Source organism: Leptopilina heterotoma, unplaced genomic scaffold (genome assembly GCF_015476425.1).
Source record: "Leptopilina heterotoma isolate Lh14 unplaced genomic scaffold, ASM1547642v1 Lhet_286, whole genome shotgun sequence".
Taxonomy (NCBI): domain Eukaryota; kingdom Metazoa; phylum Arthropoda; class Insecta; order Hymenoptera; family Figitidae; genus Leptopilina; species Leptopilina heterotoma.
In genome coordinates, this window is record NW_025110993.1 from 442516 (window position 1) to 459483 (window position 16968).

General features: G+C 28.1%; 6 protein-coding genes across 9 annotated transcripts in view; 3 read left to right on the forward strand and 3 right to left on the reverse strand.

Annotated features, from left to right (window-relative positions):
• Positions 1-693, forward strand: part of LOC122504264 (MICAL-like protein 1) — a 90927-nt gene extending 90234 nt beyond the window's left edge. For 2 of the 4 annotated variants that reach the window (XM_043615282.1, XM_043615281.1), the window contains 2 exons: positions 11-123; positions 385-692. In XM_043615282.1, the coding sequence (XP_043471217.1) occupies positions 11-123; positions 385-569 (298 nt within the window). In that variant the 3' untranslated portion in view covers positions 570-692. Of the gene's footprint in view, positions 1-10; positions 143-384 lie in introns of all 4 variants that reach the window. The other 2 variants (XM_043615280.1, XM_043615279.1) reach the window with 2 other exon arrangements.
• LOC122504266 (protein-lysine N-methyltransferase EEF2KMT) overlaps positions 1-3139 on the reverse strand; it is a 34392-nt gene extending 31253 nt beyond the window's left edge. Inside the window, exons 1-5 of the mRNA XM_043615293.1 lie at positions 2752-3139; positions 2176-2319; positions 1912-2097; positions 1270-1792; positions 998-1083 (exon numbers count right to left, since the gene is read on the reverse strand). Of these exons, the coding sequence (XP_043471228.1) occupies positions 998-1083; positions 1270-1792; positions 1912-2097; positions 2176-2319; positions 2752-2832 (1020 nt within the window). The 5' untranslated portion in view covers positions 2833-3139. The remainder of the gene's footprint in view (positions 1-997; positions 1084-1269; positions 1793-1911; positions 2098-2175; positions 2320-2751) is intronic.
• A 264-nt stretch (positions 3140-3403) lies between these two features.
• LOC122504270 (CUE domain-containing protein 1) lies at positions 3404-5977 on the forward strand. The gene is made up of 4 exons (XM_043615296.1): positions 3404-3902; positions 4568-4946; positions 5112-5201; positions 5567-5977. Exons 1-4 carry the CDS (start codon positions 3798-3800, stop codon positions 5701-5703), a joined length of 711 nt encoding a protein of 236 aa, XP_043471231.1. The 5' UTR covers positions 3404-3797; the 3' UTR covers positions 5704-5977.
• A 2848-nt stretch (positions 5978-8825) lies between these two features.
• LOC122504201 (WASH complex subunit 4) lies at positions 8826-12776 on the reverse strand. Its single transcript, XM_043615144.1, has 3 exons — positions 11769-12776; positions 10920-11701; positions 8826-10835 (listed from the first exon to the last, which is right to left on the reverse strand). The coding sequence occupies exons 1-3, from the start codon at positions 12285-12287 to the stop codon at positions 8873-8875; spliced, it is 3264 nt and encodes a 1087-aa protein (XP_043471079.1). The 5' UTR covers positions 12288-12776; the 3' UTR covers positions 8826-8872.
• A 265-nt stretch (positions 12777-13041) lies between these two features.
• LOC122504203 (Golgi reassembly-stacking protein 2) lies at positions 13042-15274 on the forward strand. The gene is made up of 7 exons (XM_043615146.1): positions 13042-13249; positions 13357-13437; positions 13610-13813; positions 13898-14115; positions 14196-14280; positions 14362-14659; positions 14743-15274. The coding sequence occupies exons 1-7, from the start codon at positions 13187-13189 to the stop codon at positions 15072-15074; spliced, it is 1281 nt and encodes a 426-aa protein (XP_043471081.1). The 5' UTR covers positions 13042-13186; the 3' UTR covers positions 15075-15274.
• Positions 15275-15943: 669 nt separating this feature from the next.
• On the reverse strand, positions 15944-16945 carry LOC122504205 (NADH dehydrogenase [ubiquinone] 1 beta subcomplex subunit 11, mitochondrial). The gene is made up of 2 exons (XM_043615147.1): positions 16839-16945; positions 15944-16614 (listed from the first exon to the last, which is right to left on the reverse strand). Exon 2 carries the CDS (start codon positions 16599-16601, stop codon positions 16158-16160), a length of 444 nt encoding a protein of 147 aa, XP_043471082.1. The 5' UTR covers positions 16602-16614; positions 16839-16945; the 3' UTR covers positions 15944-16157.
• Between the last annotated feature and the right edge of the window lie 23 nt (positions 16946-16968).

Genomic DNA, 16968 nt, shown 5'->3' on the forward strand with positions numbered 1-16968 from the left:
AAATTTGCAGGTTGGTACAAATTGTCGAAAGGAGAAATGAAATAGTCGAGTGCCTTGAAATGGATCGAAAACGTGAAGTTGAGGAAGATCGCAGTATTAATAAACATATGGGTTTATACGCGGGTAAATTTAGAAAATAATTGTAATTACTTTCTCCTATAATTTTATATCGAAATTAAATTAACGAAAATTTTTTGCTAAATTTTAATTTTCTTCGATAAATGTAAAAAAGGATCTTTTTCTAGTAGATTACTTAATATTTTTTGATTCTGCAAAATTTGTTTCGTTAATTTAAAAATTTTAAAAAGTATTTTTTTATATATCGATATTTATAAGTTAATGTGAATTTAATTTTCCCTCTTTCTTTTTTGGGCAATTGTGCAGCAAAAGGTAAAAGTGATACGAGTAGTGATAATGATGTAAATCGTCCGTCCAAGACAAAGAAAGGAAAACTCAAGGAGAAATTGAAGGAGAAAAAATTGAAGAAGAGCCATAAAAAGGATGCCGATAAAGATGTCGATGAGGCCGAATTAAAACTTAAACGCCATAACAAGAAAAAGTGGTTTTAATCCACATGTTTTTTTTAACCCTTATTTTTACTTATATATAAAGTTTAAAGAAGAAAAGAATCACAATTTTTTTCGTTGCATTTGACTGGTCAAATTTAATACTTTTTTATGTTTTCTTTTTTAAAAATAAAAATTTCGACTTTGTTATTTATAAATAAAGTTCGAAGTAAATAATAAAAATGTTAATATCCAATTAGTAAATTGTTTCTCTACCTTTTTAATTATTACTCCTTCCATCAATTTTTTCTTAATTGATTTAACTTTTGTTAAATCAATTTCATTTTAATTTTCAAATTTATTAAATTATAAATAAAAAATTTTGATTAATTTCAAGTAAAATAATTAGATTCAAAATTGGAAATTATTTTATTTAAAATATATTTTCATAATCTAATTAAAAAATTAATCTATTCTTCTTTTTTAAATACCTTGATTATTCTAATTGGTGTGTCGTCTGTTGGAATAAATATTATCGACTTTGGAACTATTTCGTCACTGTAGCTGAGATTTTTATCTGAAAAAATTAGCCAATTATAGAATTAATATTTTTATAGTTATTTTATCAATTATTTCCCATTGATATATAAATAGAAATTCATCAATATAAAAAATAAAAATAATTATTATAATAGTAATTCGAGAAATAATTCGTAATAATTATATAATATAAATATACTAAATTTGACATTTAAAAAATTACCCAATTGCTCGAGGAATTGATCAATCGTCTTAGAATTGCGTACAGTCGCCGCAATAATTGCGTAATGACATTGATTATGAATTAATAAAATTTTCAAGGCATTCGAGAGTGAGGAAAAATTACTACTATCGTATAATACATCGGCAGCAATGACAATTTCAGGCTCTTCATCATTATTGTCAATTAAATCAATTAAATAATTATTCATCTCTTCCCATTTCAAATTTACAGCTCGCACTTCAGTTTGCTGATTGTATTTTCCCTCAAATTCAAATCTCTTGTCACTCTTTTCCTGATTTGATAATTTTTCGAAATTTTCCTTATTCGAAAAATTTGTCATTAAATTCTTGAATAATAAATTCATAACAATTGGATGACAATCGGAGAATGTGTATTGTTTCGGAGAACAAGTATTTATCACCGTAAGACCCGTTAAACCAATTCCAGATCCAAGTTCTAGGATTTTTTTATTAATTAGATCGGATTTATTCATTAGACACCATTCGGCTAATTTCGATGCTGCCTATTACGGAGAAATAATAATAAAGTAAAGAATAAAAATAAAGTAAAAAAATAAATTAAAAATAAATTTTATTCATTTTCAATTTTTTAGTTAAATAAGAATGATTAAAAATTAAATACCTGCCAGGTACATAATCCAGTTGTTCCTTGTGATATAATACTTGTGCTTTCCTCTAAAGTGATACAGATATTCTTTTCAATTAAAAAATGACGATAATGAGTCGACGATTCTTCATCTTTCGATGATATCAATTTACAATATTCGTCATATAGTTTATTGTCAACTTCGTCGTTATTTTCTTCCAACTACGTAAGAAATGAAAAATTAATTCTAAATTCAATTTAATTAATAGTAATAATAATAATGAGGAAAAAATTCTTCACCTTATCGATTAGCAATTTTAGAAATGCTTTTAGATACGATTTTTTTAAAGGATATTTCCTTACAATCTCATTATTTACTGTATTATCAAAGATTTTCTCTTGAACGCAAATATTTTCTATTTTAAATCCATTTTTCTCGAAGGACTGAAAAATAATTTTTAAAATATACGATAAAAGTAGACTAGTAAAAAAGAACTTCTTACTTACTTTTTTAAATAAAATTAGCAATTTTAAAAATAATAGAATTTAAAAATTTTTATTTCAAATTTTTGTTGAAAACACTAAAAAAAAATTAATTTTGAAGAAATTATAAACTAATTGCAAAAATTCAATTATTTTCAAAAGTGATAAAATTCAATTTTTAAAATTTTTTTGAAAAATAATAATTGGAGTTTTTGCAAAAATGTTTACTAATTTATAAAAATAATTGAATTCTTACGGAAAATGTTATTTATGAAAATAATTGAATTCTTGCGAAGAATTTTATTAAAATTTTCGAAATTAATAAACAAGAATAATTAATTAGTAAATTAGTTAATAATAAAACAATAGTAATTATAAATTATATAAGCTTACCATAAAATCAAATTTTTTAAGAGGAATGCAAGAGAAAAATTGTTTTTTTATATAATCTATACTAATATCATCCGAATCCATTGTTTATAAAATCAGTATAAATATTAAAATATTTTTTTGTAAATAAAATTTCAAATTGATATTCGTGCCGTACTATTCGAATATTGCTTATTTAAAATCTTTCAAATAGAGAAAAATTTATTGTCTTTTATCGTATCAAATGATATTTTTTTATTCTGCTTCAATTATAAATATTTTATTCCTCATATATTTAACAATTGCTCTTAATAAATTTAATAAATAAATAATTTGACACATAACCTATCTAACCTATTTAGTGGTAAACACCGGGACGCCATCTTTGTTATATCACGTGACCTTTCAGTCTGAAGTATGTAACGGAACATAGAAGGGTAACTCGAATATGTGAATTTCAACGATTTCAACAATAAACATATTATTAGAAAATAACATTTTAGTCAAGAAAATTTATATCCCATTTAAGAATAACACGAATAAAACAAGAGTTATGTTTTTTTTACTCTAAAACTGCAATTTAGTAGAAATTATTCAAGGGGAAAATTGTTAAATTGACTCTAAAGTAGCATACACAGTTTGCGTCTCTTATCAGTTCGTAGTTCATGTCGTGTTCTCATAAATTCGTCTGGTAATTTGACAGATGATGACAGTTCGGATTGTGAATGTGTTTTCTTTTTTTTTATTCACACACATTCTGAATAGTTCAATTATTAGTAACTCTAATAACTAAATTAACGTGAAATAAAATTAAGAAATGTGTCGCGATTCTTGACACACGAAAAGTGTATAATTTTTCTATTCGAAAAACAAATTCCCCGGCGAATTTACAATTTTATAGAAATACCTTCAATTTATTCACTTTTATAAAGCATAGAGCTTATCGACATTGTTTTTTCTATTAATAATGAGATAATTGCGATAATTATATAAAGGAAACAAGTATTTTTCAAGCTGTGATAGAATTGTATATTTGAAAAAGAAAAGAGAAGAAATTTGACTTTGACATCATGGCATCAGCAGCTGAACAACCACAGCAGACTACCCTCAATTTCTATCAGGCTATGGCAGACTTTAAAATTATGTTTCCTGAGATGGATGATGATGTAATTGAGGTAATTTGAATTTTTCTATTACCTTACATTGTCTTTGTTTTTAATGCAAAAAAACAATTGACTTTCTGTTCTTTTGCTTTTTTGTCTTGAATATTTTAGAAAATTTACTTTTGAATTTAAAATTCTATTCGAAAAATTAGTGTTTAAGAAAACGATTTCAATCCAAATTATTAATTACAAAATGTTGCTTACTTTTCAAATTACTTATTGTTGATCGATAAATTAGAATAGAAATTAAAATTTACAATTAGAAAATTATGGATCTTGAAAATTAATTAGTCATAAATTGACAATATTATTAATAATAGTTAAATAATCTTTAACGTCCGAGATTCTGTATAAATAAAGGCAAATAAAACGAAAACATTCGGACAATGAATAATTTATTTATTTAGTCCAATGTTTCGAAATCAGATTTCCTCTTCAAGGAGTCAAAAAAAAGAGATTTGCCTTAATTATTAATTATTATGATTAACAATATTAAAAATTAACATTGATAAACAAATTACAATATTTAAAATATTTTGAATTAAAATTTTATTGTCTAGACAATTAAATAGAATAAAAGGAAAAATTTCGAAATGTTTTTTTTTATTTATTTTTTTAAAATAAATTTGTCTTATTGTGAATTTATATTTAACTGAATTGAATATTATTGTTTACAGGCAGTATTGCGTTCAAATCAGGGGGCAGTTGATACAACGATTGACCAGTTATTATCAATGAGCACAGATAATGAGAATGAAAAGATTCGCAGTGAATTGGAACAAGACGACGGTGATGTGCCTGGTGCAAAAGCAGTGAAAACAATAAAATCAGACGCATCAAGTCGATCGAAAAGCATTCAAAAGTGGAAACCACCATTATTGGGACCATTGCCCGAAACATTTCTTCGTATTCCGCAGCAAATAATTGAGGGCACTGAAGAATTACAACTTGACAATTCATTGCTCGAAGACGAAAGAATTGCAATGTTTTTACAAAATGAAGAATTTATGGCTGAATTACGTTGGAACGAAGACTTTTTATCTACCCTAGAAAATGGTGTGTATAAGCTTCGTGTTTTTTTTTAAAGACAAGATAATTTTGTTTTTCAACATTTTTTTTATCACTAACAGTTATCGTCTTGAAATATATAAATAAATTTAATTTATCTTCCTAATTTTCTCTTCTTATTCTTTTCTTTCAATTTTCTTTTCTCCTTTTCAGATACAAAATTACAAGGCGCAAAATGCGGAACCACTGCCGGTCATGAAGATGAGGATTTGTTTAAAGAAAGATTACGAAACATGGGAAAAGGTATTTTAATTTTCGAAAATGTGTTAAAGATTTTACCAAATTTCAATTATTTTTTCAAAGATTTTACCAAATTAAAATTATTTTTCAAAGACTTTACTAAATTTAAATTATTTTTAAAAGATTTTATCAAATTTAAATTATTTTTCAAAGAATTTACCAAATTTCAATTATTTTTCAAAGATTTACCAAAGATTTTATTAAATTTCAATTATTTTGCAAACATTTTACCAAATTTCAAATTTTTTAAAAAGATGTTACCAAAATTCAATTATTTTTAAAAGATTTTATCAAATTTAAATTATTTTTAAGAGATTTGATCAAATTTCAATTATTTTTTAAACATTTTTATCACATTTTCTTCTCAGTTTCACGTCGCAAATTTGCACAACTGACGAAAGTTTTTACACGAAGCAAGAAACGAGGTGGTCGCCAATTATTGCCACCGACAGCTTCTTGCGATGATCTTTTGGATCCCGAAGAATCATCTAGACCACGAACTTAAGACTTGGAAAAAATTGATTTAATTTTCAATTTTTTTGTTGCGTTACGTGCCATTCGTCGATTGAGACAAACTCAAAATTTTTCTTCTTTATTTTTATTTACATACAAAGATCATGAATCCCGGTGTTATTGGAAACTTTTGTGATTTTCATTTTCTGAAAGCTTTAAATGTTTAGGTAAGTTAAACAAATTTTAATTTTAAAAAACAAATTTAAAAAAAAGGTTTTTTTATTTTTTGTATATTTTTCTTTTATTAGTACAATGTTTTTTTGTTATTTCTGTTTTAATTATTTATATACATTATTTGATTTTTTTTTTTTAATTTTTAAGTATAAACATTTTCCATGACAATGATATTGTGAGAGGATAATTTTTATTGAATTGTTATTTGACTGATTTTTTTAAAGATTTTTAATTACTTGTTTTTTTTACATATTTGTACTGTAACTTTTAATGATCTGTTTTTATTGAAGATAAAAAAAATACAAAATAATATAATACGATCCATAGATTTATGAAATGAAAGGCTAAAAGGAATAGGAAAGTTGCGTTTTTAAAGAAAATTTTAACTTGTACGATTATTATTAGCACTGAAGCGAAAAAGTTACACCAGTGGAATTTCAAACCATCGTAATTTAGAATTATGAAAATTATGAAACAAATTTTACATTTTTATTTTTTCCAATAATTCAATTTATTGTTATGATTTTTTTAACAATTAGTATGTATAAATTTCAGTTTCTAAGGAAAGTGAAAAAATTATTTAGCAGTCTATGTGATTTGGTTTTATTTCAATAAAATTAAATGAATTGAAATTTCATTGGTGGCTTTTTAATAATAATAATTAAAATTTTAGAGTAAATCCAAACAAAATTGTGGAGGCTAACAAAATTTAATGAAAAAAAAGGAATTTGCTTTAGATTTTTAGAAAACAAAAAACTAGTCAATGAGTGTGTAGCCAATATTATTGTTTTCTTTCAATAATTAATTATAATTTTATTATAATGCATAATTATATAATAGGTAAAACGCAACGAAAAATTTTTTTCAGTTTTTTTGTTTTTCGTTTTTTAAAAAGTAGAACAGGGTTTTAATTCTTAAGTCGTTGCATAAATCAGAGAAAATAATCACTTTTAAAAGTTCCCTTGCTATCACAATAATAAATTTTGTTTCGAAATTATTAATTGTATAACAAAGTGATTTTGTTTATTTAAAAAAAATTATTTTAGTTTAAATTAAAAAGAAACAAAATATGAGGAAGCAAATTTATTAAGAATTTCTCTTTATTTGAAATATTCTCATTATTAATTAAAAGTAAATTTAAAAAAAAGAAACATATCGTTATAGGTATCCATTGTTTTCTTTCATGCATTGAGAATTGAAAAAGTGTTTATAAATCTCTGAGAATAATTAGTTTTTAAAATAAATATTACCGTGGCATATTACCTGTTAATGTAGAAATATTTACACGAATCATATTATTGGTATAGATATTTATATAAATATATAGGTATATAATAGAATTACTACACGCAAAAAAAGACAATTTTTTCTAATTAAAAAAATTATTTTAGAAATTTTTTATTTATATTTTTTTTCATTTTTAATATTTATGTCCAATTTTTTGTTTCATCTGCTTTTGAAAATTATTTTACAAGACTGGTACGAGTTTGAAAAAACTTTTCTTCTGAATGATCATTATTTAAATATTTTGAAAAAAGAAAAGATTATTAATACTAATTTTCCTAATATGGTGAATTTGTAATTAACTAAATATGGTAATTTTTTTTGTTATATCGTCGTTCTGTGAAGAAAGCGATCATAAACAATAGAATGTGATAGTATTTAAGAATAAAATAAAAGAAAATAACAAAAAAACGGGATAGTAAATTAAAAAAACTATCTAGAAGTAATTGTGATTTATAAAATATAATCAGTTTACAAGGTTACATACTGTTATCATAAATGCCATAGCCTTTCACAATTATATCGCATCGAGCATATATATGTATATAAATATACATAAATATAAATATAAATAAATATATGAATAATGAATATTTATATGTATTTATATTTATAGAAATAAACTGAAACTGAACAGTTAAAAAAAATTGTTCTTCATTACCATGCAAAAATATTGACAATGAGAATGACTAATTTTTTTTAAAATTATTATGTTTCATCATTTGATTTTTTTTTTAAATTTAAAATATGTGTCGATTTTTAAATTGTTTAATATGTTAATGAAAAATAAATTCTATAAATAATAAAATTCTTTGGAAAATAATTTTTTTTGAACGTCAAACGAGACCATTCTTTATAATTTTAATTATTTTACAATATTAAAAACGATACGAATTATTTATAAATTTAATAATTACAGGGCTCGAACTAGGTCCATAAATCCCGTAAAGGTCCGAAAATTTGTTTCAAGTCCGTAAAAGTCAGTTCTTTTGAAAAAAAGTCCGTAATTATTTTTAAAAATTTTATTAAAATTCGTCCAAATAATTTAATTATTTAAAAATTTGTTCATAAAATTCTTTATGAGAATTGAATTTTAAGAAACATTCAATAAATTATTTATTTTTGTATTTAAATAATTAAATTCTAGTAAATTTTCTAATAAAAACTGTTTTAAAAATGATTAATTGAAATGATGAAATAATTTTGAACAAGTACAATATTTTTTAAATAAAAAAATGATTTTAAGTAAAATATTCTCTTATTTGACTCGGACTTGTTATATTTTTGTCAGTTATTAGTCCGTAAATGGTCCGTAATTTAATTTTTGGTCCGTAAAGTCAGTATTTTTAAATACTTTCACTGCTTCGAGCTCTGTAATTAAAATAAATTATTTAATTTTCGTAATGATGAATTTTCTTAATTAATCTAGTATTTACAGTACAAAGCCATTGCGGATTTTTTAATTATCCACAATCAGATAAATAAATTAAAATCCTTTTTTATTTTATTTCTTTCAACTTAGAACGTTATTTTATTTTTTTTAGTATGAATAGTATATACAAAATTGTAATAATATAAAAAAATATAATAGAAATAATATATTATTATTTAAATAATTTGAAAATAATCGCAAAGTGCTTGAATTTTGTGAATCAAATTTCTGCCAAATTAAATCGAAATTGAAATGTAAATACTTACAAATATTAAGAATCTTGTTTGAAAAATATTCTCGCACCCGATAAACTATAATACAACAATTGAAATTCATCTCTACGATCCGACAATCGTTTCAATGTCAATGCACGCGTTTGCTGTAATTTTTCATCCTCATAATCGGCTTTACTCTCAGTTTGTGATTTTTGCTCATTTATATAATTATTCACAGTCTCAAACCACTCGAGTCCATCGAGTTCATTGCTTTGATTTAATAATGCATTTATATAAGCCAAACCCATTGCAAATCCATCGTCAGTGAACGCCGCACCAGTTTTATCTTTCTTGAATAATTTCTCCTTATTTGACACCGCATTGTCGACAAAGCTCAGCGTTAACGGCGGTACAATTGCATAGAACTGCTGTAAATGATACGATTTCTTACAATCACGAAATGCGGTCGAAAAAACATCGACGAGTAATTTAAAATACTCGATACCCTCTTTAAAATTTCTCACAATATTCTCAATGTCGTCGTCCAATCTTTTCGCTGCATTTTGCGTTGTTTCCGAATAATTTAAATTCTTGCAATGCGATTCAAAATTCACTTTTGAATTGATATCGGGGAGGAATGAAATTGCTTTTGAGCAGGCGTGCATACCGCCGGAGCGAATTAGACGGACGTAGCCGAGAGAGTTGCCGATTTGGGTGATCAGGAGGCGGAATTGATCCAAGTAACTAAGACCGTCGGGGGTTAATCCTAGTTTTCGGATTCCGTTCTGGAATTTTTCTGCTCTTTCGTAAGGATACGGGGAAGAATTGCCTTCGCGTTGGGATTTTATAAAGCGGATGTCGCGCATTAGTCGGGACTTGATGTGCTCGTCGAAGAGAAATTGAGAGAAGGTATGCAACTTGATGCGTAGGAATTGGTACACGAAATTCACGGTTGTACTCATGATTCCCGTTCCGTGAGTTCTTATCGAATTCGCAATGTGGCGAATTCCGATCGTGTTTAGATGCTTGCTCGTACTTGTGTGTTCAATAAAAGTTTGAGTATGTAAATTATAAAGATACTTGGAGACGAAAATTTGTATTTTTCTCATTATCTCCAGTGCGTCGACTCCTTGCTCCAAAGTTTGGGTTGGCAAATGATTTCTTATGGTATCCAACCCCAATTTGTACTTCGCGAGTGCGTGCATCGTGCCATAGATTTTCCAGTCATGCAAAGCGACTGTTGTCAGATTATAAAAAATATCGTCCAAATAATGTTCGATATATCTCTTCACTGATATCAATCTATCCTCATTCGCCAACGGCAGTGATTGCACGAATCTCAAACTATTCTTCGCGCCGATTTTGAACGGATTCGTGGAATTCGGCTTGAAATCAGTATGAACGTCGAGGCGGAGATTTGTTTCGATTTCCCCACCGCAGGCAGGTTGGAGAATATTTTTCATCAGCATTTCCTTCTGATCGGCGATTTTCGTTCCAATTTGGGCGAATTCCGATTGACGAGTGACGGCCGTGTTGAAAGCGTCCAAAATGTGAACGATGTGGGATATATTTTGATTGCTCTCGAAAACGGTGGCGAAATAGGCGGCGAGCATTGTCTGGTGATGGAGGAGAATGGAATAGTCGCAGGTTTCAGTGACGCGATCGTAGAGTTCGACGATTGTGTCGTAGGTGTCGAGATAGAGGCGTAATTTAATGACGTCGTCGTCTTTGAAAGCATCGGTTAATTGACTTGCGCAGGCGAGTGAACAGCGGACAATTAGACGACGATCGGCTGTCGCTGCACCGCTCATTAATCGCATACTCAGACCAATTAGTGATAGAGCGTCGAGGCGCTCACGTCTGTAACCCTTGTCCTTTTGCGTTAGGCCTTTGCGAATTGTGTCTAAAATACGAAGAATATAGTAACTCACTTGCTGCAGGACTTTACATTGGGATTGCACTATCATCGGGCCCAATGTGTGGAAACTCGTCTCTAAACACTTTTGTACTTCGATCAATCTGAAATATTAAAATAACATTTCATTTCCAAATACAAATTTAAGATCAAAAAAAGAACAACAATAGAAACAAAATTGAAATTACCTGCATATCAATTGCACAGTGCCACGAGTCATTGGTTTCGATAAAGCCGCATGTAAATTAGAAATAAACATGACATTCTCCCTAATCAGTCTCATAATTATCAAAACTTCATTAAGCAAAAAGCATTGTCGTTCAATTTGCAATACTTGAAAACCATTTTTATAAAGTATACTCTGTATTTCAATGGACCATATTGTCGCACGATGAATTAATGCATTTGCAATTGTTGATAATTTTTGTGTTCTCATTAAAAGTATCTTCTCACCTACTTGCGCACTAATTTGACTAACACTATCCTTTGGTAAATAATCTTGGAGGAATTTATTCGGCATCCACAGTACATTGCCAGATATTGTCAGTGCATAATATTTTTTATTAATCTCATAAATTCTCTTAATTAATTTTTTATCATTAGTGCCAAAAAATTTTGATGCAATAACAATACCAATATTCACCCTTGACCAATTACGTTCCAATGAATAATTCTCATTATTACATTTTGTCTCAATATCTGTCACCGTATTCCTTAGAAATGATAAAAAATGATCGGCCATTGTTGAATTTTTCGTAATATCCATTGTACGTTCGATTGCCTTTAAAAATATTGTCCTCGACAATAGTTGATGATTTAGATCCTTGAGGAGATTTTCAAATGTAATTAAACGATTTTCCTGTATTGAAATTTGTGTCGTATTGTGAAATACCGAACGCACTTGAATTCGATACTTTTTCCAACGTGCAATTATCGATGATTGTGAATCTATTATTTCGTCTAGAGTTACCTGAAAAAATAAGAAAATATATGTAAAAAAAAATTGTTAAATTGTAAAATTGCTGTCGTATACTCACCAAAATGTAGAATAAATCCAAAAGATGTTCCATTAGGAGAGGAAGATAAATTTCATGTGGTTTCTCGGATAAACTCGACAATTGTTGAACGGTCAAATGAATAACGGTATTAATGCGATTAATGTATGTCGAAACATCTTGTAAATCGGCGATGAGACTTGAAATATTTGAATTATTTGGATCTAAATTTTTTTCACCTTGGGCAAATAGTTTATTATGAAAATTCACAGCTTCAATTTTGAGCATTCTTATTTCCCTGCATGTGCCAGCGACTGCCGCCAATATTTTTGAAAACATTTTATTTTCCGTTTCAACTAATGTTAATAAACTAATATCTTCAACAGGCCTATAAACAACACGAATAGGTCCCTCAATAATATTTTCCAATGACGATAATTCATTATGAACAGTTTCGGCTAATTTCTCAAAGAATTGTCCATATTTTGCAAGTTGAGCTGATCCCGCCGCTTTGTACACGGATTCGTCTCGTCTTGGATTCCACGATGAGGATTCAATCATTTTTGTCGAACTTTTGAGTAGTATCAGTATTTATTTATTTATTTTTAACGTATAAAACTCTATTTTTTTTCTTTAGAGAGAAAATATCGAAAATATTTCGTTTTTTAGGTTAAGTTATTGTATGTACATTTCTTTTTGCTTTTTGGTGTATAGAAATTATTCTTGTCAACTATCTGGGAATGTGTTTCAATACGAAGATAATGCAGTAATTGAAAAAAATATTCGATATTTGTTTTGACATTTGGTTTTTTTTTCTTGTTTATCAAACAGGTTTTACGCACGTGACACTCTGTACTCCAATTCCAATCGATTAGTAACTAAATTATGATCAAACAAACTTTTTCACTGAATTAATAGTTTATATTTTCTTTACTCTACTATTTTTACTATTATTTTAATAATAAATGTCTTTTTCTGTATGAAAAATTGTGTATTTAAAATTTAAAATAACTACTTTTCTTTCTACATTCTATGAACTGAAGTTATCGTAAAGAAGTACAGGTTGGCCAACTGAAATCAGCTGTTTCAAAGAGCGCCGATTTTTTAAATTTATAAACTATTTTACGGCCGCTGCAAATAAAAACAAAAAAAAAATAGAAATCTTCCAAAAGCTTGAATAATTCCTCGAATTTCAAATTCCGATGTCGAATATTTTTTTTGAATAATTAAAACATTTATGATTTTACATTTCGATAATTGACTTATGAACGGTCCTTAAGAAAAAAACGTTATGTTTCCTATCTTCATCGATTTATATAATTTATGGTCATTATATGGCACTTGTGCCACGTATTTTTGCAGGAAAAAGTTATTATTGGATTAACAATTAAACTGTCTGTCTTTTTAATGTTCGTTAACTATTTGTGTCAAGGGGCTTAAGCGGTCTTCCTTGTTTTAATATGGGATCATCGTACAGCGTTGAAATTCCCGGTGGCGGCACTGAAGGTTATCACGTTCTCCGGGTACGTTTCTGTCAAAATCACTTAACCTAATTTCAAGAGAAAAAAAATATTTTCTTCTCTCAAAAACAAAAGTTTGAATTTCAAAAATGACAATAATTCTCGATTAGGTACAAGATGGTTCACCAGGTCAAAAAGCCGGTCTCGAGGCTTTCTTCGATTTTATCGTAGCTATTGGAAACACTAGACTAGTAAGTTTATCAAAAACAAAATGTTTTTTTTATTTTTTACCAGATGCTAACAATTGATTGTTATTACAACCAAAACCATTTCAATTGCTAGCAAATTAAAATTTTACACTTGAAATTTAAATCCCATTGACTTTGGGGAGAAAAGGATAGTAATTAGAAGTTTTATCAACAGGATCAAGATAATGACACGTTAAAGGAACTTTTAAAAAATGGAATAGATAAGGAATTGCAAATTACTGTATATAGTAGTAAAACACAATGTATTAGGGAAACTGTAATTGTACCAAGTGTCACTTGGGGAGGTCAAGGATTGCTTGGAGTTAGCATTCGATTTTGCTCCTTTGAAGGTGCGAACGAAAATGTTTGGCACGTACTCGTAAGTTTTTTGCAATATTTTCGTTCATTTTTACAAAATATTTTTGTGCATTTTTAAATGCGTGTGTAATTCTTATTCTTCCAGGAAGTTCATCCTTCGTCGCCGGCCGAATTGGCTGGATTGCAATCATTCACAGATTACATTATTGGTGCTGATTCGATTTTACACGAAAGCGAAGATCTCTTTAGTTTAATCGAGGCTCATGAATCTCGATCACTGAAACTTTATGTTTACAACACGGATTTGGATTCTTGCCGAGAAGTCACGATTATTCCCAATAATCAATGGGGTGGTGAAGGAAGGTAAATTATAGTCAAAATTAAAACTCATTTCAAGTATCTTTTTAATAATTGAATTAAAATAAAAAATGAATTGTTTTTAGTCTGGGCTGTGGCATAGGATATGGTTACCTGCATCGTATTCCAATTAGAAGTATACCTGACACGAAACCAATGAATTCTTATATCGTACGTTCTTTATTTATTTTTGTTTCCTTATTTTTTAATCTTATTGTTGACACTTTATTTTAATTGAAACTTGGATTGTAGGCAAATCAGGCGAATGTAGTTACGACACAAGTAACGAATTCGATAATGCCCCAAGTGTCTAACGTTGGAACAACTTCAGTGACAATTCCCACCGGATTTACAATACCCACGAGTTTGGCGCCAGGTCCACAGGTATCACACGTACCACAAGCACCAGTTTTGTCCTCGGAAGCTCAAGTTGCTTTTCAAGTTGCGCCACCGAATCCTGGAGTTGCTCCGATTAGTTCGGTTTTAGTGGACATACCCGGCTCGACAAATTCAACCGCACATTTATTTTCTCCACAAACAGTTTTACCAAGTAAAATAATTTTTTTTTAAAACTAACGGCAAATCTAATTGAAAATTTCATTTATTTCATTTATTTTATTAATTTCTTTTTAGATACTGAGCACACGACATATCAGAGTACACCGAATATTCCCGGGATGCCGCCAACCTCACCATTACCACCGCTTCCATTTGACATCACTGCAATGAGCAATGTCTCGACTCTCGGCAGTCCAACGCAAATTTACAATCCAATACCAACTGCAACGGTTCCATCGACATTACCATACGGTGTTGTGCCGCAATCGCAGATTGTCACGCCGATTTCACTGCCTGGAATGCCTCCAATTACTGTTAGTGCCGCTATGCCGCAAAATCCCTCTTTTTATCAACCAGTGAGACAACCTGAAGTACCAACGTCTCATTCCGTGCCTCCGACACAATAAACATCAATTTTATTATAATTCAGGGAAATTTAATTTCTTTTTTTCTTTCTTATTTTGTGGACTGCTTTAACCAATTTTTATTAAGTTTTGTATTTTATATATATGTGAATTTTTTGAATGAAATACAAACTGCTAAGTAAGATATAACACGATTGTAATTTTAAAGAAAAAAGTATACAATATAAAAAGAAAATGGAAAATGGCATTGTTTTTTTAGTTTTTTTGTTTCTGTTTATATAAATGCTTAATTGTATATAAATAAGCAATCTGTATAAAAATTTGATTTTCATTTGTAAATTCAAATACAAGTTATAAAAATATTTTGATAAAGGATTATTGAATATTGGTATTTATGTATTTGTGTAAGAATATAAGTACTACGAAATTTTTTCGTAGATAACTATAATATGAGACGAAAATAAAGCGTGAATTTGAAATATGTAAATGTTCGATTGTGGTAACTAATTATTGTAATGTAATTTTTTTTACATTAAACATTTTTTTCTTATCTGAAATATTTTAACCTCTGTTGGAATAGAATTTCAAAATTCTTTCAATTTTCTGTTAATAAACAAGTTGAATTCAATCTTTTGTTTCTTTATTAAATAATTATAATTTGATAAAATCTTTGAAAAATAATTGAAAATTGGTAAATTTTTCGAAAAATAATTGAAATTTGATAAAATCTTTGAAAAATAAATTAAAATTTTTTAATATCCGAGGCTTGGGTTTGTTTGGCATGAAAAAAATTACAGTTTTCTCGGATGACGTGTTGTATTTATAACTTTAAAAATTGATCAAATGCATATTACGTGGTTTTTACATTTTTGAGTTTCAACTACTGAATAGTGACTTTTAACAACGAGAAATGTTTTATCAATAAATACAGCATTTTATTTTCTGACCCTATTTACATTGAACTCGAGATATAACTGTACTTTCTTAATATTTCATTTCATTTCTCCAAAAACAATAAATTAATATATCAAGAAACAAAACTACAATTTTCCTTTACTTTTGTATAAAACATTGCAGTGTGTGTACTACCAGCACTTTTCGACGATTCGAAGTTTGAAAACCAAATTAAATAATAACTTCCGTATCACCTAATTCTTCATCAGTTGGAAGTTGAAATTCCGAGAGATCAAAATAGTCTGAATCAACTGGTGGAAGACCTAGTTCTTCTCTTCTCCTAAGCTCCAAATAAGCCTCTCGTTGTGCCCAATCGATCATGTTTTTGTTTGGCAAAAACATGGAATAATAGCTTCCAAGAACCAAGCACACTGTGACGGAAACAAAAAATGTGAGATGGGCAATATGACGATCCATTCTTTTATCTTCGGTATCGAATCCCCAGCTCACCCAATTCTTCTTTACTGGATAAAGATCCTCAGGCGAACTTGTCACTTCGGTAACATTCTTTTTCGATGAGGTGCCAATTTTGCGACATAAATTCTTACTTCTCGCAACTAGACTCACATTTTTCGTTAAACCTTGTAGAACACGTAGGCGAAACAGTCCTGACATTGTTAATGTTTTTCTATAATAAAAGAATTTTTATATTATGTAAAAACAATTCTTTGTCGAATACAATTTTATACAATTCCACAATTCCTTTTTACATAACCTTAAAATTAACAACTTGTTTATATTACTGGAAAAGAATTAATAAAAGAATTTAATATAGACTTTTATTAAAAATAAGTAAACAAATATTAGTACTGTGGAAAATTAAGATAAGATTCACAATAAAAATAGAATTACCCAATAAATGGCAAGAAGAGAATTATTTAATTTTAAAAAACTTAGACTATATAATGTTTAGAGAGGAGATCGAGATCGCAGATATCTTTCATCTATTTTGTTGTGAACTTGCCTTAAAGCGGAAGAAGTT